This window comes from Sphaeramia orbicularis, chromosome 14, assembly GCF_902148855.1.
Source record: "Sphaeramia orbicularis chromosome 14, fSphaOr1.1, whole genome shotgun sequence".
Classification (NCBI taxonomy): domain Eukaryota; kingdom Metazoa; phylum Chordata; class Actinopteri; order Kurtiformes; family Apogonidae; genus Sphaeramia; species Sphaeramia orbicularis.
In genome coordinates this window covers 46,252,005-46,275,348 of record NC_043970.1, presented here as the reverse complement: position 1 = coordinate 46,275,348, position 23,344 = coordinate 46,252,005, and the positions used below count along the sequence as shown (strand labels likewise).

Sequence of the window (23,344 nt, the reverse complement as noted above, 5' to 3'; positions counted from 1 at the left end):
TGTTGTTTTTTTTTTTTAAACCAATTACTAGAAATTCCAGGTGACCCCACGTGGTTTTCTGACCCCAAGGCTGAAAAATACTGCTCTAATGTCAAACCCTTAACACCTGAATTTCAAGATTCAACAATTTTATTTGCCATTTGTGCATACATACACTACATACACTAGTTCAGGTTCCACATACAGACCAATATTATCTCAAGGACCAGTAAAATAATAGTACAATAACCTATGAATAATGACAACTCCACATTTTCCTCTTTGTTTTAGTACAAACTAGAAGCACTCGGAGAGCGCAGACCTCCGCCAAGGCTGATCAGTGGCCCCCCCTGTGGGCCCCCCCACCCCCGATCACCACCAAAATTTAATCATTTCTTCCTTATCCCATTTCCAACAAACCCTGAAAATTTCATCAAAATCTGTCCATAACTTTTTGAGTTATGTTGCACACTAACAGACAGACAAACAAACAAACAGACAAACAAACCCTGGCAAAAACATAACCTCCTTGGCGGAGGTAACAAGTAAAATTATAGAATAAAAATGTTTACACTAACTCTTCTGTCACAAAAAAAGCGTATAACCTGAACATCCATGAGCAATCTAACAATCTAAGTGCAATTTTAACAATATTCTGCCTCAGTTTATCATGTACACATGTACATTATAACTTACAGAACACAGCAGGACTGAACAAAATGTAACAAACTGTGAATCAGTTTTATTTACAGTGCATGTAAAAGTTGAGTAGTATCATTTTGTTTTTACATTTGAATTATTTTCTGTGTTGTGCTGCGTTTTTCTGGACTAAAGTATAAAGTGCATCGCATTGAGTCGTCATGAAATAAAGGAAACAGTCACTTTTTGAGAATCCCTTTGATTCACAAACGGCTGTACTACATCTGTGCTCTTAAGATGGAAAATGTATGTTTTCAGCGCCCTGTTAATGTGGGGATTGAAGCTTAGATCTGTGTCTCAGATAACGCCGACCTCTGACTTAATCCACAGTGGGATGTTCCCCAGATGATGCCTTCAATGCTGCGCTGAGAGCGGATGTTCTGCTGTATGTGCTTTAATGAGTTCAAATGAGCAAGGCGGTGGACGTCCATACTCACTAAAATAAATAAATAAATACACACACTTATAAGTTAAAAGAATTTCCTCAAAATCAGCTCTGTTTTGCACCAGGAATCAGTAAAGAGAAGCAAGAATGGGCGTCATATGATAGAAAATATTCAACTTTTTTCAGTGTGTATATGAGTAAATCAAGGAAACACAAAAGTTTTGTCATTCCATATTTGTATTAGGGCTGGGCGATATGGTCTGAAAAAAAAAATCTCAAATTTTTTCGTGAAAACTCAATTTTTTATTTGATTTTCATCACCTATTCAAAAGAACACAAGTGCAGACTGCAAATATATATGTATGTATATTTATTTACTTATTTATTTTATTGTTTTCAGTTTAGCCCTATAATGCCAAACATATCATATTTGATTCATGAGTTTTGAAGCCCTCTACATGATCAGTGTGATATTTTTTTTCTTGAAAAACCTGATGTATACAATTAGATACATGCAATACACAGATAATCCACCAGGGGGAGGAATTCGTTCACCAGAGGCCTTTCCAGTGACACTACAAGACTGTCATTAATGAGGAAGGAGGAAGAACTTTGACAATTTTGAAAATGAATTACCAATTTGTTAGACATGTTTGTGTTATATTATGTTTTTGTTTGTTCAAAAATAATAATATTTGAGCATTGAGACCTGATGTATCAAATATGATACAAATAATGGCTCCAGTTTAGTAGTAGTTTATTCAGTCGTTAATTACTTTAAACAAGAAACAAAAAACAACATATCCATTGTGTCATATACAATGTGACCAAAAGGGTTTAGGCTGAAGTACAGACTTTTTTTGCCTAACCGTATTTACAATTAACACAATGTTTCCACATGAAAACAAACAAACAAATTTTCAATGTCATTGCCAATTATTCAACAGAAAATAATACATATTTAATTTAATTCAGGTAAATCATGTCCTTTTCTCAACTACCAATATTGATCTTAGTCTTTCAAAGAACTGGAATTTTCTGTCAGTGATTTCATGGTTTAGGTTTTACAGGGTTAAGTGCCTTGAGACAGACCTTTTAAAAAAAACCAAAGGTGGTCACTGGTTTCAACAAAGTGACACCATGGACCCTCACATATTTTACAGTGAGTCCTGTTCTGTATCTGATGCAATCCAAAGCAGTTCCAAACCACTGAAGTCGTAGAACTGTTCTTTGCAATAAGCTGCTCTCTGTTGTTTGTTGTGACTCTGTGATTCATGTAGGGGAAGGGGAGGGAGGGTCCGAACTCATAGAACTACAGGAACCCAGAAGGATGTGTTGTTGCAAATTCAAAATACCTATATTTTTTGTGTGATAGAAAATCGATTATCTAAAAATAAAACTCGATGTGATGTACAAATTAGATTTTTTGTTTAAATCGATTTTTTTCCCCCAGCCCTAATTTGTATAAGCCACAGATTTTCATAAACCCCCAAAAATTATATTAACCTTTGTAGAAGTTGGTGTGTTCTGTTCACTGTAGATAATGTTGTTCATAGCTTATCAAAATACACCATCTATTGGCCATTGTCAGTTCGCTTTGTTTAGAATAGTAGAAGAAGAATCAGACAGGAAGTGGTTAAAAACGTTCTTACTGCAGGACGCAAATTTGCGAAGCGTATAATGGTAGGGGAAGGCACTGCATTTCTTGCCTCTGATTGGCTGATTGGCTGAAAGGCTCTTCTCCTGTTGTGTCCATGTGTTTGTAACACAAAAAGACTGTTCATTTTGTTCTGTTCATGTTGCGTCCATGTCCCTTTAGATCAAATACTTGAATTAAAACTTCAGACCCTGTTGTATGTGTCCCAGTGTCAATAGGCCGACTGAAACATATGTCACTGTCCTGCTTGAGTAAAGCATAGTAACAATAATAATCAATTTACTGTCCACAGATGTGGAAATGTGTCTTTAGTCTCACATGTAGGTTTTAAAAATCGCAAGTATACAGAATAAATACACAAAATTTTATTGCTGTGAAATTATGTGTGTGTGAAAATTTTTCAGAATCAAGAAAAATGTTTAAAATGAACAGCATAGTGGTATGAAATGTAGAATTACTTTTTTAGCAGAAATATTTTGAGTTGGATTTGAATTAAGCTGCTGTTTTGGATCATGGAGGGTTTGATATTCCATAATGTGGAAACTTTGAATTTGATATTAAATTGACTTAACCCTTTCATGCATGAATTATGAGAACCTTAATCAAGATTTTTTTTCCTGAGTGTTTTTATTCCTCTTTAGGCATGGAAAAAAAAAAACAATGTGATTGATTTTTTTTTTTTAATCTACCTGTTTTTCATGGAGTTAGAAAAATGTCCACTCACCTACACCATGAATTTTATTCTTGAAGCAAAGAAACATGTATTTAAAACCCAATATCATAAAGTGATATGAAAACAGTGAAATGAAACCATGTTTAATGCAGCTAATCTGATGTTTTCTCACATTTTAACATATTCTGATACTAGTTATTACTCACTTCATGGAGCTAATATGCGAAAAATAAATATTAACGATTGATTTCCACTCAAGAACCAATCACGAACAGCAAAGTTACAATAATGGTATGAATTGCAGTTTATGAGATGATGCATAAATGTCCACTGTGTTGGCTGATATGAAACTAAACCAACAAAACCCATGAATATACAAGAGAACAGCTGTAGAGTAACTGTCCACTGTAGTGACCACTATGCATGAAAGGGTTAATGTTGTATGTGAGAATTGACTGAATGTTAGTGGACTGCCTCGTAGTGTATGAATATATAGAGAATTAAACAAGAAACAGTTATAGAATATTATTATTATTATTATTATTATTATTATTATTATTATTATTATTATTATTATTATTATTGAGTGATGCATCTACTGGTGCCTGACAGTTTGAGTGGCAGCTGACAGCCTGCCTTGCATGTGAGTTAACTGCCAGATCAAGTAGCCAATCAGAGAAGAGCCGTTGTAGCCAATCAGAGGCAAGAAAGGCGGTACCTTCTTCTTCCATCCTGTGTTTGCCTGCAGTACATAGCAGATACACTTTTCTGGGTCTCTTTTATTTTGGTGTTTGTTAAAGCGTCGTCTGTAAGTATTACACGGCAAAAAATAATTATACACCTTATACATTGTTTTTTGCTAGCACATTTGGGGGTTGTAACGTTTTGATTGCACTATAAAATATATAAAATCGCTATGCTAATCGTTATGCTAACCGTGATGATAACCGCGATGCTAACAGCGATGCTAGCGGTCATTGTGGTACATATGTGGATGTACTGGTTGTAGCCTGTGATTGTTATTTGATATAGATATTTCCATTCTTCTACATTGTTACAGTTTAACAAAAATAATAATTCAGTAAACTCCACTGATCATCCAGGGCAGTCTGTGAAGTTTCTGGATTCATGTTTAGCTGTTTGGAAAGCTAGTTCAGCTACTAGCGAGGTCAGTTATATGGTGTTTTGTTTTTAGCTGCTTCTGATGCCTGATGGTGAGCAGAACCCCTTAAAAACTAAAACAGTCAAGTTAGTTAGATTAGATTTAGTCCTGTTTTTAGAGGATTTGCTTATTGTTAAGCACGGTGAATTGCCCTGTGTATGAACTGTGCTACAGAAATAAATTTGCCTTGCCTACTTAAACAGATATACACTACCAGTAGGGCTGCTCGATTATAGGAAGAAAAAAAAAATCACGATTATTTTAGCAATAATTGAAATCACGATTATTAAAAACGATTATTTGTTAACCTTAAAGTTGTTTATTTTTTCTTGCAAAACAATGTAAAATATACTCTTTAAACATAAATAAAGCTTTTAACCACTAAAGCAAAGTATGTTCACTTTTGTACGAAACAAAAAAATCTTTGAATGCAAATAAGTGTGCTGTAATTTCAAGTATGTTTCCTTTTGTAAACAAATAGTGCACTGTAATTAAACTGCTATAGACTTGCCATAGAACTGTAGCAATAAAAAAAAACTCACGTAAAGTGCAAATTATAAATTCAAGTATGTTCAATGTAGTATGAAACAGTAAATTCAGTGGCGTGCCGTGAGGTTTCAGTTCAGGCCTTCTGTATACATCAGCCATCTAGAATACGTACGTTAGGGTTATACGGGTTAGGGTTAGGTTAATACGGGAGTTACAGCGTAAAGAGATTCGGAAACTGAAGATTGCATTGTGGGCGAAGTTGTAAACGGAGTTGTTTTTATGTGTTTTAGTTTTTCATAAGATTATGATAACGGTGGCGGTGGTTAAACTTTAGATGGTTACAAAGGTTTGTTGTGTTAGCGGTCGGTGCGGACACAACTACGAAACACTTTTAGCACGTGATGTGTTTTTGCTCTTCGTCTTCTTCATCAAACCCAAAGTGATTCCATACAATTGGATTTGACTTGCCTTTTTTGTTTACCAAGCACTTCTGCTGTGATTCTCCTGCCGTTTTTCCAGGTCGCTAGGTACAACTTTCCTCTTGGGGTGGACCTGCCGGCTAGCTGGCAGCAGTAGCTTAGAGGGGGGCGGGGCAGAGCAGCTCATGGGAGCTTGCGTGCGCGTGAATTAAAACAACTCAAAATTAATAATCGTTTTTTCTCGATTACATAATTTTTGTAATCGTTGCGTGTAATAATCGAAATCGTAATCGAATTTCGATTAATTGCAAAGCCCTAACTACCAGTCAAAAGTTAGGACCAACCTTCTCATTTAAATGACATGAAATGAACCACGGATGACCAAAAAGTGATCAGCATCACTGGAACCTCCTTCAAGACTTTTGGAAAGCATGTCAGGTGACTATCTCATGAAGCTCATTGAGAAAATGCCAAGAATATGCAAAGCAGTAATAAAAGCAAAATGTGACTATTTTAATGAATCTAAAATATAAAACATGCTTTGACTGCACACTTTTTAACTACACAGTTCCATATGTGTTCATTCATAGTTTTGATTTGCCTTCAGTGAGAATCTACAATGTAAATAGTCATGAAAATAAAGAAAAACCAGGTGAGTCCAAACTTTTGACTGGTAGTATATATGTGATATGTTTGGTAGTTGTAAGGTGCTGTTAAATCTCAATTTAATTTGTTTTTATTTATAAAATTCCAGTCATTATATAAGATTATCTCTAGACATTTGACAGATTCAGATTATAAAAAGTGTATATGGACAGAAAGGAAACAAGGAAACCCAACAAATCCCCTGAGGAGCAAAACCAAGGCGACAGTGGGGATGGGGGAAAAAAAAAAAAAAAAATTCTTTACAGAAGGACGAACTTTAGGTTACCAACTGAGGTTAAAGGACAGGAGAGAAATAAAAGAACAATGTAGAGAAAGAACAACAAACCACACATTAGGAACCAACAGAACCATAACCAGGCATACCTGGAATAAGGAATAGAAAGAAAGAGAGGACAGAGATGGAAGACAAACGTAGTGGACAGACCATGTGTCTTCAGAACAGCCTCAGCATTCTTTATCAATGAGCCATAAAAATCTGATCACTGGGAGTTATCAGATTATTGTAATTATCAGATCTGATGCATTTATATGTACTTAAAAAATACAATAATTGACGATAAAACCTTGATTTAGACGCTCCAGTCCATTATAAGATTTCTTTCGAAGTACGTATATACTTAGTAATGGTCGACTCAAACTTCCTGTTATTGTCTTCTGCTCATGTTTGACCACATAACTTCCGTGCAGGAAGACATCCGAGTATTGGGGAGAAATCCAGGTGTATTAATCCAATTTTTTTGTAATCAAATTACTGCTGTTATCTGATAAAACATCAGATTATACCTTTTACATGATCATTTGCATAATCTGAAAACTCTAGACACTGGATAATGGTCGTACTATGAGTGTGCATGCAAACGAGCTTGCGTGTAAAATTGGGGCTGGACAATATAAATTCGGTTTCTTTCTACTCCTTTTCAGACATTAACCCTTTAACCCCTGAGACGTGATTCCAGGTAAATGTTCTGCTGTGAATATGCATCTGTTTCAGGTTCGTCAAAGCTGCTGTGAGGATATGCTTGTGTTCCTTTTCTTCAGTGGTTTTGTTTTACTGTGTGTTTTAGGGTCAAAACAGGTGGAAGAACAGAACAAGACAAAGAGAGGAATTGAAGTTTGACAGGTTTAGACTAAATGCAGGCACTCAGAATGTACATCAATGAAACTTTTAGGATGTTGAATGTGAACTGTGAACTGGAACACACTGAACAACAGGTATTTTAAATTTTGGTCCAGTAATTTTTGAGTTGGGTTGTTTTTTTCTAAATCAGTTCAGCTGCTTTTTGGCACCTGGTTGAACTCCATAAAGCAGTTATATGATCAAAATTCTGTAAAAACACAATTAAAAAAAAAAAAAAAAAAATCTCCATAGCACTGGAAACAACACTAAAAACAAAAAAACCCACAAGGAAAATGGTAGAAGGAAAAAAAAAAAAAGCCTAAACCATGTATTTCTATAGTGAGTCGGTCTCACTCACTGCTCTGGGTTTTACCCCTGATTCCACAGGCGGTTGGGGGTGCACTGAGCATGCTCAGACATCTATGGAAAGAACAAGGTCTATTCTATCAGCGTGTTTTGAAATTTTTCTAACTGAACAAACAGTTAGACTTTTAGAAATACTTGAAGTAAATCATACATTCAGAACGAGCACCACAGACACATCAGGGGTTAAAGGGTTAAAGAGCCACAATCAAATAGTTAGACATTTGTGTGACATTTCTTTTGTATTTTAGTTGATTTATTTCCATATATTTGAGTGTCCTTTTAAATATGAAATTTGTTTTACCAACTTATCCTCAAAATAAAGTCTATCTATATCTATATCTTATTTCTGTTTTGTCTGTGAACTCTGCTGAGAGGATGAAAACCCTTCTGACAAAATGCTTTCCCTAATTTGGTGCTTTGATGTTGGAGGTGGAGCATGCTGTCTAACATGTCAGACTAAAATATCCTCTAGGAGTTCATATAAATTCTACTGTAGCGTGTAATTCACATCACAGCATCCCAGACGAAATAACCATAAAGACCCAGTACAACTTTTGTGGCAGTTCCCAAATGAATTTTTCTCTATTTCTACCTTTCTTAACTGATTTATCACCAATTTTGAAAATAATATTACCCTCTTTATTTAGCATTTTTTGGTGTAAATCATGTATTTTCCAATATTTAATTCCAAGTAATGTAGATGTTCACGAAAACTCATGAGTAAATTCAAAGTTAATAATATCGAAACAGAGAAGAATGAGGAAAAAGTTACTTTTTCAGCAAAGTTATTGCTAACTAAACATAAAAACAAGTGTCTCCATCCACTGTCATTGATCCAACTCCATGGATTTACTGGTGAATCAATGTTGTAGAAGATGATGGTGTTTCCACGGTAACTATGGAGCCTCTGAACGTCCAAATGGGTCATATCTGATGACCATGAAAAGATGTCAAACTGTATTTTACACCAATTATTTGCACATATTGGTAGGATTAATGGATCAACAGGTATTAAACAGTTTAGTGTTGCCGGTGGCTGTTTGGGTGTTTATGGGTTTTAGTCTGCGTATTGACTGCTAAGTACTTAACTTTCTGAAGTGAGATGAATTCACAACTGCATGACTGACATACAGTTAAAAAAAAAAAACAAAAACATAAAGTGACCAAAAGCAGCTAAATTATCATAATAACTGCACAAAGCGTTCTTAATTAATGTTAAATTGTCTATCACAGCGGTTAACCCCAGGAACATTTCCAAACGAACCAATGAATTGCTTTAAAAATGGCTCCTTTAACTCAGCTTCCTGCGGTTTAATTCACATTTTTGCTGCTTCAGAAGCAGCTGCACCTCTGAGAAATATTTCTAAGGCCAACTCCATTCCACACGTCTTTCTCCCAGGCTCTCGTCTAACTCCTTTCTCTCTTTTTTTTTTTTCCCCCCTTTCTGTCGCGGTTTCTCTGTGTGCATGAGGCGTCCTGCTGGGAGTAATATGGTCTGTTGCATTAGTAACGAAGAGAAGAGGGAGGCGAAATGGATCAAAAGCAACACACAACAACAAACTCAACACATGTACTGCACACAAACAGCCCCAGAGGACCGCAGCCGTAGCCTCTCTGAACCATTTCAACACACAGCTGCAGCAAAATAATATGTACATATGTGAAAATGACAAACCGGCATCTATTACATTCACATTCAGGCTTTATATTTTATGTTTTCATGCAACGTTATTAGTAGGAAATAATCCGTCCCATGTTTTCAAAGCCTGTTATGTTGGCATAAAAAAGAGAGAGAGAAGATGGCGTCGTATTTTTCATCCACTGTCGTTCCCTAGAGGTGGAGGAGGTGAGGTGATGATGTGTTATCTGACATCAAGAATGAGCTGGAAGTAAGTAAAGACCCAAACAGTCACTGGTGACCAAAATAATTTTCCTGATTTAAAATGTTAAATAACTGTTGATCCATTAATCCTATCAATACATGTAAATAATTGGTGTAAAATACAGTTTGTCATCTTTTCATGGTGATCAGATATGACCCATTTGGACGTTCAGAGGCTCTGTAGTTACCGTGGAAACACCATCATCTTCTACAACATTAATTCACCAGTAAAACTCATGGAGTTGGATCAATGACAGTGGATGAACACACTGGGTTTATGTTCAGTTAATGATAGATTTTGCTGAAAAGTCACTTTTTCTTCAGTTTTCTTTGTTTCTGGTATAATAAACCACAACTATAATCTAAGGTTTTATGAACAGCTACATGATCAGTAAATGATACAGGAAAATACATGATTTTTACTGTAAAAACACAAAATACAGAGGATAATATTAGAATAAATGATGATAAATCACTTAGAAAAATTGAATATAGAGAAAAAACTATTTTGGAACTACCACATGACTAGCACTGGGTCTTTATGGGTTAAACTCTTACCTTTTATGTACGTCCAGCTCTTCAATGGTTACACTTTATAGCCTTGAAAAAGTCACTTTTTCCTCAGTTTTCTCTGTTTTTGATATAATAAACATCAATTTTAATGTGACTTTTTAATGAACAGCTACATAATCAGTAAATGAAGCATAGAAAAATACTTGATTTTCACTGAAAAAAATGCAAAATACAGAGGGTAATATTACAATAAATGGTGATAAGTCACTTGAGAAAAGTTAAAAACAGAAAAATGCATTTGGGAACTGCCACAAAAGAAGCACTGGGCATTTATGGGTAAATAGAGGCTAGTAGAAATAGATGAACTCATTATTATGTATTAAGAATTTAATCTATTGATTTCTACTCTGGTGAAATGTCACCCATTTCAACCCATTATTTACCGAAACATTCTCATGTACAGCTCACACTGGGTATGTTCATGCTCCGTCCTCATTAGCCCATAAAGACCCAGTGCTACTTTTGTGTCAGTTCCCAAATAAATTTTTCTCTCAATTCAACCTTTCTTAAGTGATTTATCACCATTTATTCTTATATTATCCTCTGTATTTATTTATTTTTTTTTGTAAATGATGTATTTTTTCCTTACAGTTAATTCATTGATCATGTATATGTTCATTAAAACTCAGTAAATTTGAAGGTTTTTATGTTTCAACAGAGAAAACTGACTTAAAGGTCATAAAAATTAATTGAGATTTAGCAATTCAATTGTGCATCTGCCTTAATTATTGAAACGTATCAGTATTGATAGCGGCGATACTGGCCTTGTATTCACTTGGTATTGGATCGATACCAAAATATGCAGTATCGCACACCACTAGCTTCTTCTTGAATCCTCAGTGTCTGTTTTCAGTGCATAGGGTAGAAAAAAGACGTCACTGTAAGTCCTTACAAGTTGGAAATTCATTAGAGGGACCAGGAGAAAGAAAACAGCAATTGAATGAACAGCCAACAGCCCCTCTTCACCACTTCTTCACAGGAGGATGATAATTATTTCTAAAAATGCATCTCCATCTATTATTTTTTTAATCTATTTTTGCTAATTAGAGATTTGTTCAGATGCTTTGAATAATATATTGTATATTGTATTTTAATAATGGAGGGAAGTTGTGCTCTTTATTTCAGTGAATTTTAATTTAAGGAAGTCTGGCAATCCTGTTGATGAAAGTCTCTTATTTATTTTTTTTAGATGAATATCATATTATCTTTGAGAGTGACTGTCTGAGGAGAACTTAAAAGAATCTCTCCTCCTGACTCACGTCTCTGTAGACACTTTTACAAAACAAGCTTGCTGCAATATTCGGTGAGTTCGTGTTATAAAAGAACTTCCATCTGAATTTGTTTGGTTCATGTTTTCGTCAGCTGTCTTATTTGTGGCTGATTTGAAGAGGATATTGTACACATCCACTGGTGTTTTCAGGCTGACGTGAAGCAAATTTAGGCAAATAGTGTTTATTTGATCTGACAGTTAAAATTGATCACTTGAAGCAATAATAACAGGAGTCAGAATGCACCGCTGCTTAACCCTTTAACCCCTGGTGTGTCTGTGGTGCTCGATCTGTATGTATTTATTTCAAATATTCATAAAAATTTAACAGTTTGTTCAATGAGAAAAATTTCAAAATGTGCTAAGAGAATAGACCTTGTTCTTCCATAGACATCTGAGCATGCTCAGTGCCCCCCCCAGCCTGGGGAAATGACAGAGGAGTGAATGAGACTGACTCACTATAAAAAATAGAGAGTTTAGGCTTCTTTTTGTTGTTGACACCGTTTTCCGTGTTGCTGTACTTTTCCTTTATTTCTTTATTTTTACTGTGTTTTTACTGATTTTTGATTATGTTACTGCTTTTTAGAGTTCAACCAGGTGTTAAAGGTGCCCTGCCACACGTATTTCATTACTTTTGTGGTCATGTGGTCATGCCAGTACCATGTAGTGGAAACGCGGCATAATTGACCTGATTTCTTCACTTACTTCTTTTCAGTGGCAATAGCAGACGGAGGAGGTAGCGATTAATTTTCAAATTCACTACATAGCACAAACACCTATGGGCCAAACATTCATTCATTCATTCATTCATTCATTTTCTGAACCTGCTTTATCCTCACTAGAGTCACGGGGGTCGCTTAGAGCCTATCCCAGCTACATAGGAACGAAGGCAGGGTACAAACATATTTAAAAAAAAAAAAAAAAATCATGTAAAAGTTTTTTTTGCGGCAGGGCACCTTTAAAAAGCAGCTGGACTGATTTAGAAAAAAAAGAGCCCCGAAACAAAAAATACAAGGACAACATTCAAATCCTTGTTGTTGTTCAGTGTGTTCCAGTTCACAGTTCATGTTCAACATCCTAAATCTCTTATTGATGTACAATGTGAGTGCCTTATTTAGAAAAAAACATGAAAAACTTCAATTCCTCTTTTTGTCTTTTTCTGTTCTTCTACCTGTTTGGACCCTGAAACACACAACAAAACAAAACCACTGAAGAAAAGGAACACAAGCACTACTTAATAATACTTAACTCTTTCGGTGCCAGACAGTTAAGGGGCTAATAAGCCTTAAAAGTGCCACAGAATTTGGCCGTTTTTCAGTATTTCGCGTCGTTTTTATAATATTTGAAGAATCCTGCAGGAAACCGCTCGGTAACATCCGACCGATTGCTGATTAGATTCAAAACGCACCGGACGCAGCCGATTCATTATTGATCGTAATTTGCATAATTTATAATAATAATAATAATAATAATAATAATAATAATAATAATAATAATAATAATAATCTTTATTTATATAGCACTTTTCATACATTAAAAACTGTAGCACAAAGTGCTTTACATATCAGTTTAAAAATCAGTACCGCCCCCCACCCACACCCACCCACACCCACCCACTCACCCGCACACACACACACACACACACACACATACACACATATACATGCAAACCCACAAGCTCACACATACTTAAGAAGACTGACTGAGCACGGGTAGACCAGAACAAAAATGTACAAGTAAAAGTAAAACATCAATTTAGGAGGCGCTGTCTCAGGGAGCCATCCGCACCAGGAGGCAGCCGCCGACCCCGGCGACCAGGCACCAGCAACACAGCCCCGCATCCCAACTAGTGGGAGAGGGCCAACTGGGACCCCCACCCACCAGAAAGGAGCGGACCCCAGTGAGAGAAGGCGCCACAGCCCCCGGAGTCCACAGCCGCCCCCCGGCATGGAGGGCTCCCTCTGATGAAACACCGGAGAATAAGAAACATTAAAAAGATATAAAAATATTATTCGGTCGCGTGACCTCAAATTCCCGTCTGCTTGGTCTCAAAAGGGGGACACAGAAAGAACGTCATCGAAATGTGTGAAAGAAATGGGGGTGGATGGTTTGTTTGTACACAAATGTGGCGTGTTCTCCAAAGCCGATCTGATCGGCCCGTGGCACTTTACAGGTTGTTTTCGTAAAGCCGATTTAATCGGCCCATGGCACTGAAAGTGTTAATACTACTACTACTACTACTACTACTACTAATAATAATAATACTTAATACTCACAGCTGCTTTTTTGAACCTGAAACTGATGCAAATTCACAGCAGCACGTTTCATTGAACTAATGTCTCGGGGGTTAAAGGGTTTTTAATGATGAACTGATTTGTTTTACATCAGCTGTGCATTGATTCTGTTTCCTTCACTCATGGTTCAGATGTAAACACACTTTACCACTGCAACAAATTGTCAAACTCAGCAGTCACAGCCCGTGTACCTGCACAGAGAGAGTACACTTGTCATACTTGACACACTCAAACGACCCCACAGTTAAAGTCACCAATTATCAGCATTGCGACGTCCCCAGCGCATTCTCTATTTTATAACTTCTCTTATTTGTACATTCAGCTCCTATCACATTGTTATTGTAATAACTTCTTGCTTGCAGATCATGCATTTGGTGTATTTACTGTGGGAACTTCAATAAGTTTGGCAAGAGCCATAATGTTATCAGTAATATACACACAAGGCATATCCCCCTCCTCGCCTGCGAGCGCAGCACAATGGTCAGGCCGTTATCTCTAATTAAGAAGTTGACTGAGGCATGAAGATTAGTCAGGCACTGAAAGAGCAGAGTGTCCGACGTGATCAGCATTACAGATTGGTGCAGGGCACTCTGGGAAATGGAAGCTATCAAACGGAGCGGGAGGCTGAAGTGTCAGTACTTGGACTGTTCCTGTATTGAAGTGTGATGTACCTTTGTACAGATGTGTTTTGTGGGTATTAGGGCCATTTCTTAGTCAACACAAGGGCACACAGATGCGAATGCGTTGCGACGTGTCGAGATGCATTGGCCGCCATGATGCGTGCTTGCGTTGCAAAATGTGTTGTCCATTTTTTTAATAAACGATGCATGCAATACCATGTGTCACTAGCCTGGGCAATTCAAAAGCGATGTAGTTTAATTTAAAACGTTATATTTCAGAAGAAGAAGATGACGGCGATTCACCAGATTCTCCAGCAGAAAGCGAGTCACTGGAGCCAGCGGGTCGGAGACAGACATTCAGAAATATTAGAAATACCTGTCCCCGTTTAGAATTTGCATAGGCCGAACAAGAGATTGGAATCCAAACTTTTTTTTGTTTGTTTCCTTGTCTCCATGTCTATTTTGTTGACTTATCAAGATATTCTAGTCATTTTCTTCTCTTCCAAAGATTGTTTTGTTTGAAAGTGAGTGTCTTGATCTGACCTTTACTGTTTTTTCTCATCAGATCTTATTCTTGTGTTTTAAAATCCAAACATTAATAACTGAACAACCTTTTTAATCAAGACCCATATCTGTGTTTGTGCAGGGTCGCCCGCTGTTCCTGCAGTCGTCCAGAAATGTGTCGGTCAATATTGTCAACAGCAACAACCAGTTGCTCACACAACTCGTAACAGGTAAGAGTCAGTGGGAGAGTATGACGGATGTCGATGGACATGAATATATTCATTTGTACTTGAGAAAAATCATTTGTTGAGACCATGTGAGAGGCGTTAGCATTTATGGCACAATATAAATTTGAGGTGGCTATTGACACAGAACTGTGGAACAAAATATTGGTTTGTCTATTACCACAGAGCCAATCAGCGCCCTTGTTCTATCATGTCTAGACTGGTAACTTACATCCTGAAAAGGTACCAAGGCAATCATATAGCAAATAGATCAGTTTATGTCACAACAGAGATTTAGCTCACTTTGTAACAACTTGGATTACAACATGGAAAACTTGGGTTTAATTCCCAGTCAGAGTAGCATTTTCTTTTTTTTTTTTTCTAAAGATTTTCAAAGGGGGGGGGTAAATCCAACATTGATATGAATCAGCCACTGGGACAACGTTCAGAGTGCAGAATTCCACAGTACCACAGCACTGAATACACAGAACTGACACAGAACTGAGAAGTCACATGACACACTCTAAAATGAAGCTCCGCCCACCTTCTCCAGCCTCACTGACTACACAGAGCAAAGAACACCATAAAACAACAGAGTATTTAGAACAATAATTCCTATTCTATACTATATACAATCACTAATTTGTCATTTCTTCCATGTATCACCACAGTACTGTGGCAACAAGAGGATAATTCGTTCATGAAATAATATCCACGATTGGCTCTAGTACAAATGCTAACATTTGGTTAGTCTGCGGCAATAGACAAACCAATATCTTGTGCCACAGTACTGTGGCAGTAGCCATTGCCATATAAATTATGGCTAAACAGACTGTTTCTTTTCCTTCTCTTATAGACTGAAAATGTATCAAACCATGAATCCAAACCTTAGGTTCATGCGACTGTGTGGACTACAGCTGGAAACCCCCCCAAAAAACAGCTCTTTAGTCCATTATGATTTCTTTCTACATAATAATAATACAGTGTTACAACCCTCATACAAGTGCTTCTTAATCTAAACTGTTAGGAATAATTATGTTTCTTATTACATTTTATTATTATAAAATTATGAAGTTATCACAGTTTTCTTGTTGTGAACAAACATGGGGCAGAAGTACAGTTGCCCTGAAAAGCAAACCACAACAACAAATCGCAAAGCACACAAGAAAAAGAAAATCATACAAACAAGTAAAAAAACACCCACAAGAAAAAGGAAATCACACAAACCAGAAATAAAACACACACAAGAAAAAGGAAATTGTCAAACAAGAAAAAAAACACACACAAGAAAAAGGAAATCACACAAACCAGAAAAAACACACAAGAAAAACATGCAAACCAGAAAAAACACACACAAAAAAATCCCGCAAACAAGAAAAAAACACACACAAGAAAAATAAAATCACGCAAACCAAAAAAAAAACACACTCAAGAAAAAGGAAATCACGCAACCAAGAAAAAGGTTCTACTGTAAAAGGTAGGTACCTGCTGTGATGTGTATCTGGACTCTGATTGGACAGAAGCGCTGCCCCTCTTCCTGTCAGGATCCACATCCTTTTTATGGCAGGTACCTACCTTTTCCGGTAGGACCTTTTTCTTGTTTGTGTAATTTTCTTTTTCTTGTGTGTGTTTTTTTTCTTGTGTCCTTTCCTTTTTCTTGTGTGCTTTGTGATTTGTTTTTGTGGTTTTTATTGTTGTTTGCATGATTTGCTGTTTCTTGTGTGTTTTTTTTTTTCTTGTGTGCTTTGTGATTTCGTGTTGTGGTTTGCCCTTCAGGGTCACTCTACAAAAGACACACAGGATAACATTAGAATAAATTGTGATAAATCACTTAAGAAAGGTTAAATATAGAGAAGGATTCATTTGGGAAGTGACACAAAAGTAGCAATGGGTCTTTATGGGTTAATCAAACCTGAAACGTATTCCTGGCCGTGAACGTCTGTGAAAACGAGCCAGTAAAGTGTGTCTTTTAGCGTTGTCAAACATCAGACCTCTATTTTTAGGCCTCAGTCACTCCACCATAACTCTGTGATCTCACTTTTCTTCTCCGCACATTACCCCATTCTCCACCTGTCACAGTCTAATAGAGTTGGCAGACTTCGGCGAGTGGAAATCACTTTATGTAAACACACACAGGAAGTGTCGGTGACGTTAAAAAGTACGCCGACATTTGCCTTCTGGGGCTGAAAGAGGAGGAAGACAAAGTGCGCTCGGATGTTCCTCCTAGATGACTAAGCGGCGTTCATGTACAAGGTGGAACTTCAGATCCCAGATGGAGAGTGACAGAATCAATTGTGCTCGTGTCAATCAGTCACCGGCGGCGCTGAGTGTTTTCCGCCCCTGCGCGAGACAAAGCAATTTGAGGTGGAGGGAGTTGTCTACATTTTCTTTTTCTTGTTTGCCATGACACCACTCAGAGTTTTGGCAGGTGGGGTGTTGTCTGAGGGTTTTCTGCAGTTTTTCGCTGTAGTGTCTCACTGCCAACAGGTCACATCAGTCGACAATGATGCTATTTCAGCACATTTCATCACGAACCAGTCAAAATTCATACTATGTTTCTGTTGTGGTTTTTAGACACATACTCTGACACCTGAAGATTTATTGAACACGGTCACATTTAACCCATAAAGACCCAGCGCTACTTTTATGGCAGTTCCCAAAAGACATTTTCTCCATATTTAAACTTTAAGTGATTTATTACCATTTATTTATAATATTATCTTCTGTATTCTGTATTTTATCAGTATAAATCTGTTGTTTTTTATGTTTTACATTTAATGATCATGTAGATGTTCAGATGTTCATTATATCAAAAGCAGAGAATAAATAAATGTTTCTTTATTTGTGTGAGTGACTGTATTTCACAATATTTTATTTATCTCAGTCATGTTTCATATGAAATATGAGGTGTGCACCGTTTTTGCAAATGTTAGCTAGCGAAAAGCTGGTTTAGTTAAGCTAATGCTAACTGCTATCGTCTGTATTTTGCTTTTTATCAGTATAAATCAGATATTTTCTTGTATTAACCCTATAACACCAAACATATCACATTTAATACATGAGTTTTGAAGCCCTCTACATGATCAGTGTGATATTTTTTTTTTCTTGAAAAACCTGATGTATACAATTAGATACATGCAATACACAGATAGTCCACCAGGGGGAGGAATTCATTCACCAGAGGCCTTTCCAGTGACACTACAAGACTGTCATTAATGAGGAAGAACTTTGACAATTTTGAAAAGGAATTACCAATTTGTTTGAGTTATACTATATTTTTGTTTGTTCAAAAATAATATTTGAGCACTGTGACCTGATGTATCAAATATGATACAAAATTGAAACTCATACACGGAAAGTGATATTTGAAAAAAAAAAAAAAAAAATTGGGGGGTTGTTCAGAAGGACCAATAAAGGCTCCAGTTTCAAAGAACTGGAATTTTTTTGTCAATGATTTAATGGTTTAGGCTTTACAGGGTTATATTTAACGCTTAAGGACCCCGTGTGACATTTGGGGCACTTCCCACATGAATTTTTCTTATATTTAACAGTCCTTAAGCAGTTTATCATCATTTATTGTTATGTTATTTTCTGTATTTTGTGTTTTTTGTTTTTTTTTTTTCCAGTGAAAATCAAAAAAATTTCAACATATAATTTACTAATCATGTAGATATTCATAAAAGCCAAGTAAAATTGAGGATTACTATATCTGAAATAGAGAAAATTGAAGAAAAAGTGACTTTTTCAGCAAAATCTATCATTAACTGAACATAAACCAAGACTGACTATATAATGACTATAAATCAGGTATTTTCCTATATTTAATTCACTGATCATGTAGAAGTTCATAAAAACTTCAAGTTCATAAAAGACTAAATTGAGGGTTATTATGAACAACAGAGAAAACTGTAGAAAGTGTCTTTTTCAGTCCAATCAACTGAATGTAAACCCACTGTCATTGATCCAACTCCATGGGTTTTACTGGTGAATTAATGTTGTAGAGGAAGACGGTGTTTCCACGGTAACTACGGAGCCTCTAAACGTCCAAATGAATCATATCTGATGACCATGAAAAGATGACAAACTGCATTTTACATCAATTATTTACATGTATTGATAGGATTAATGGATCAACAGGTAGTAGTAGTAGTAATAGTAGTTTATTTCGAGCACATACAATCATCAGATAACAAAGAATCATATATGGTCAAAATAAATAAATAAATAAATAAAAATTTGTGCTCGAAAAGGAGTGGGAAGAAGTGTAACATATTGACTCCCACCCCCTTTTTACAAACTAATAATCAAACCAGATGCGCTTCCTTTGCTTTACCACACATTTTCCTCTGTATATTTTTTTTTTACAATAACACAAAACATCCATAAAAACCATTCATATACACTTTTTTTTAGTCACCTCATACACAATCAGATTTGCAATAATCAACCGTTTTTAATGTAAACTATAATATATATATCCACTTTAAATATTACTCCAAATAGGTATTAAACAGTTTAAATCAGTAGATGGTTTTGACTGGTGATGGATGTTTGGGTCTTTATGGGTTAAAGAGTGTGAAGCAAAATCAGCTTATTCTGTACGTATGTCTGCAATCAAGATGTTTTTTTTGTTTGTTTGTTTGTTTTTTTTTGTTGTTGTTTCACAGCAGCTTCTGACTTTATTAAATTACACAGAGAACATTTACCCTAACTCTTCTGTCAGTAAGAGATGGAAATGAATCGAACCTGGTTTGACAAATGCGCAACTTGTTTTAAAAGGCAGACGTTTTATTGTTTCTACTTTTCCTGTAAAAACATCTTCTTCTCATAATCATTTATTTTCAATATATCAGCAAATTGGCTTCTGTATAGTTGTGGTGAAAAAGAATTCATATCCTCTGACACACTAATGACCAACAAAAACACTCAGGTAAATGGTGACATTAGTGAAAACATGAAAAAGGTATCGTCAGCAAAGAAAATTAATGAAAAGTGAAAGTAGACGTGCAGTTAAATGGTCCCTGTCAGTGTTTTTATCCATTATATAAGTTGCTTTTGGATGAATTGTAACTGCTATATGTGTTTATGTTTGAACACATTTGAACTACTTTAGTACGCCCCAAAGTGGAGGCAAGGGGTGTTGTTTTTGGTTCAGTTTGTTTGTTTGTTTAACACTCTAGCAGCAAAACTATAGGCTGAATTCATACCAAATTGGGTTTATAGATTGCCAGTGACTTAGAACAGATTTGATTACATTTTTGGAAAAGTAGGTCAAAGTTAAAATTTTTTATGAATTTTTTCACATCTTTTTTTTCCCATTTACTTATAATGGAGGAAATTTCACAAGTCTGTAGCAGCAAAGCTATTTGTTGAATTCATACCAAATTGGATTTATAGATTATCAGTGACCCAGAATAGATTTGATTACATTTTGGGAAAAGTAGGTTCACAATTAACATTTTTTATGAATTTTTAATTAAATTTTTTTTCCCATTTACTTATAATGGGCAAAATTTCACATGTCTGTAGCAGCAAAACTATTGGTTGAATTCATACCAAATTGGGTTTACCGATTGCCAGTGACCCGAAATAGATGTGGTTACATGATAGGAAAGATAGGTCAAAGTTCAAATTTTTTATGAATTTTTTTTACATGTTTTTTTTTTTCCCCAATTTACTTATAATGGGGAAAATTTAAAATGTCAGTGAAAACATCAATTTTGTTTCAATTTACTTCAGACTTGGCACATATATAGAGGCAATTGATATGCTGATTTTTTTCCATCATTTTTTGAAAATATGTGTGTATACAAAACAGTGAGAGATTTTGAACAAATGTCAAGATGTCAAAAGGAAAAATCAACCAAAGAAATAAATTAACATAATGCAAAGGCTTACAGACAAAGAAAAAAAGACTAATAATAATAATAATAATAATAATAATAACTTAAAAGATAAATATCTAAGAGGGAAAAAAATAGTTCAGAGAGTAAATTCAGTCCATTTTAAAGAGTTATTTATAAATTGTTTGAGAGCTTGTGCTTTTCTTATTAAAAATAAATTCTAGTGATTTAATATATTGTTCAAATTGAATCAAAAAGACATAAAAATGTGGGTGTGTTTTTGCATATTTACTTTTGTGTTTGTGTAATTTTCCAAATAAAATGATCAAATTAACAATAAATTCAAAATTACTCATGTTCAAAAAATGTAATTGCAATTGATATGCTGACATCAGCACACGCATAGACATGATGAAATCAGCTGGCTCAATGCCAAAATCAGATACAATACATGCAAGGGGTGGGGTTTGTTGTTCCTGGAACCACTTGTAGTTATAGTTGAGTTTAATCCGTGTCAGTCCAGCACATTCTATAAGATCATCATATATTTGTAGCGTCACTGTCGTGTAAGAACAGTATCTCTAAAATCACTCTCATCAGTTCAGAAAACCAGGCTTATTTTCAGCTTAGTGTCTGTGTTTTTTCCACTAAATCCACCAGGGTTTTTTTTTTATTTTTTTTTAAGGAGTTTATTTCGCTTAAGAATGAGGAGGATTTGAGACTTGAGCCATAAAAGAACAATTCATCCAGCGGTTTATCACAAACATTCATTATCAACACATTGGGAGATAAAACGATAATCTGAAAATGAACTAAAGCTGTCAGACAAATGTACTGGAGTATGTCTGGCTCTGAGACACAGTGAAGGATGGAGACGCAAAAAAGAACCTCCAGATTAGATCGTACTGAATAAATGTACATTCTAAATGCAGTGTACAGGGTCTACCGCTGTCCTAAAGTCCCCTGGTGTTAAAGATAAGAAGTTTATAGAACTGTTTGGATCATTTCATTCTGATAATGGAAGAAAATCATAATATTAACCCATAAAGACCCAGCGCTACTTTTGTGTCAGTTCCCTCAAGCAATTTTCTGTCCATCTGACCTTTTTCAAGTGATTAATCACCATTTATTATAATCCTCTGTATTTTGCATGTTATCAGTATAAATCAGGTATTTTCCTGTATCTAATTCCCTGATCATTTAGATCACAGGTGTCAAACATGTAGCCTGGGGGCCAAAAGCGGCCTGGCCTGTCACATGGTCCAATCTGGCCCCTGGGATGAATTTATGAAATGCAAAAAGTACACTGAAGATATTAACAATCAATGGTGTTAAAATCATTTTAGGTCAGTTCAGTCTAAAATGGGTCAGACCAGTAAAACACTATCATAATAACCTATAAATAAAGAAAACCACAAATTTCTCTCTTTGTTTTTGTGTAAAAAAAAAAGGTAAAATTACACAAAAATATTTACATTTACAGACTAGCCTTTTGCAAAAAATTTCAATAACCTGAAATGTCTTAAGAGAAGTATGTAGAATTGTACCAGTATTCTGCCCGTTACTACATGTTTTGTGTCTTTGTAGATCCACCGTGATCTGTAAGTTACGATGCACATGTATAAATGATAAACTAAAGTTTAATATTGCTAAAATTGCACTTATTTTTCTGGGGAATTTTTGTGTTGTTCATATTTTTTCATGTTATGTTCAAGTACAGTTTGTAGATGTAAACATTTTCATTACAGAATTGTACTTTTTTCACTCAAAAACATAGAGAAAACTTTGGAGTTGACATTATATATCAGTTCTTATCCTATTATTTATATTATTTTACTGGTCCGGCCCACTTTGTAACATATTAGTCAGTATGTGGCCCCTGAACTCAAATGAGTTTGACACCCCTGATTTAGATAGTCGTAAAAGCTCTGATTAAACTTGAGGGTTATAATATCAAAAACAGAGAAAACTGCAAAAAAGTGACTTTTTTCAGTCAAATATATCATTAACTAAACATCAAAGAAGTGTCTCCATACACTGTCATTAATCCAAATCCATGGATTTTACTGGTGAATCAGTGTTTTAGAAGATGACAGTGTTTCCACATTCACTACGGAGCCTCTGAGAATATTACATAACATCAATAAAAAAGGATATTTTAAACAGAAATGTCAGGCTTCTGAAAAGTATGTTCATTTGTATGTACTAAATACTATAAAATATCCTTTTTTTAATTGATTTTATGTAATATTCTAATTTTCTGAGACACAGAATTTTGGGTTTTCATTATCTGTAAGCCCTAATTAGCAAAATTTCAAGAAACAAAGGCTTGAAATATTTCAGTCTATGTCTAATGAGTCTACTTAATTCCATATTTTCTCACAAACATTCCTAGTTGTACCTCTATTTTCTATTTTTTTCTAATGTAAATAAGTGTGCCTTCTTCTGTCATTTGTCATGCCTTGTAATTTCTTGCACTAAATTGTAGGGGTGTAAGAAGATATCGGTTCTGCAATATATCGCCA

The 23,344-nt window shown here is 35.4% G+C and overlaps 1 protein-coding gene across 1 annotated transcript in view; it reads left to right on the top strand.

Moving 5' to 3' along the window:
- The window catches only part of sgcd (sarcoglycan, delta (dystrophin-associated glycoprotein)), a 351,693-nt gene that overhangs the window by 188,223 nt on the left and 140,126 nt on the right, over positions 1-23,344 (top strand). The window contains exon 4 of the mRNA XM_030153643.1: positions 14,895-14,982. Within this exon, the coding sequence (XP_030009503.1) occupies positions 14,895-14,982 (88 nt within the window). The remainder of the gene's footprint in view (positions 1-14,894; positions 14,983-23,344) is intronic.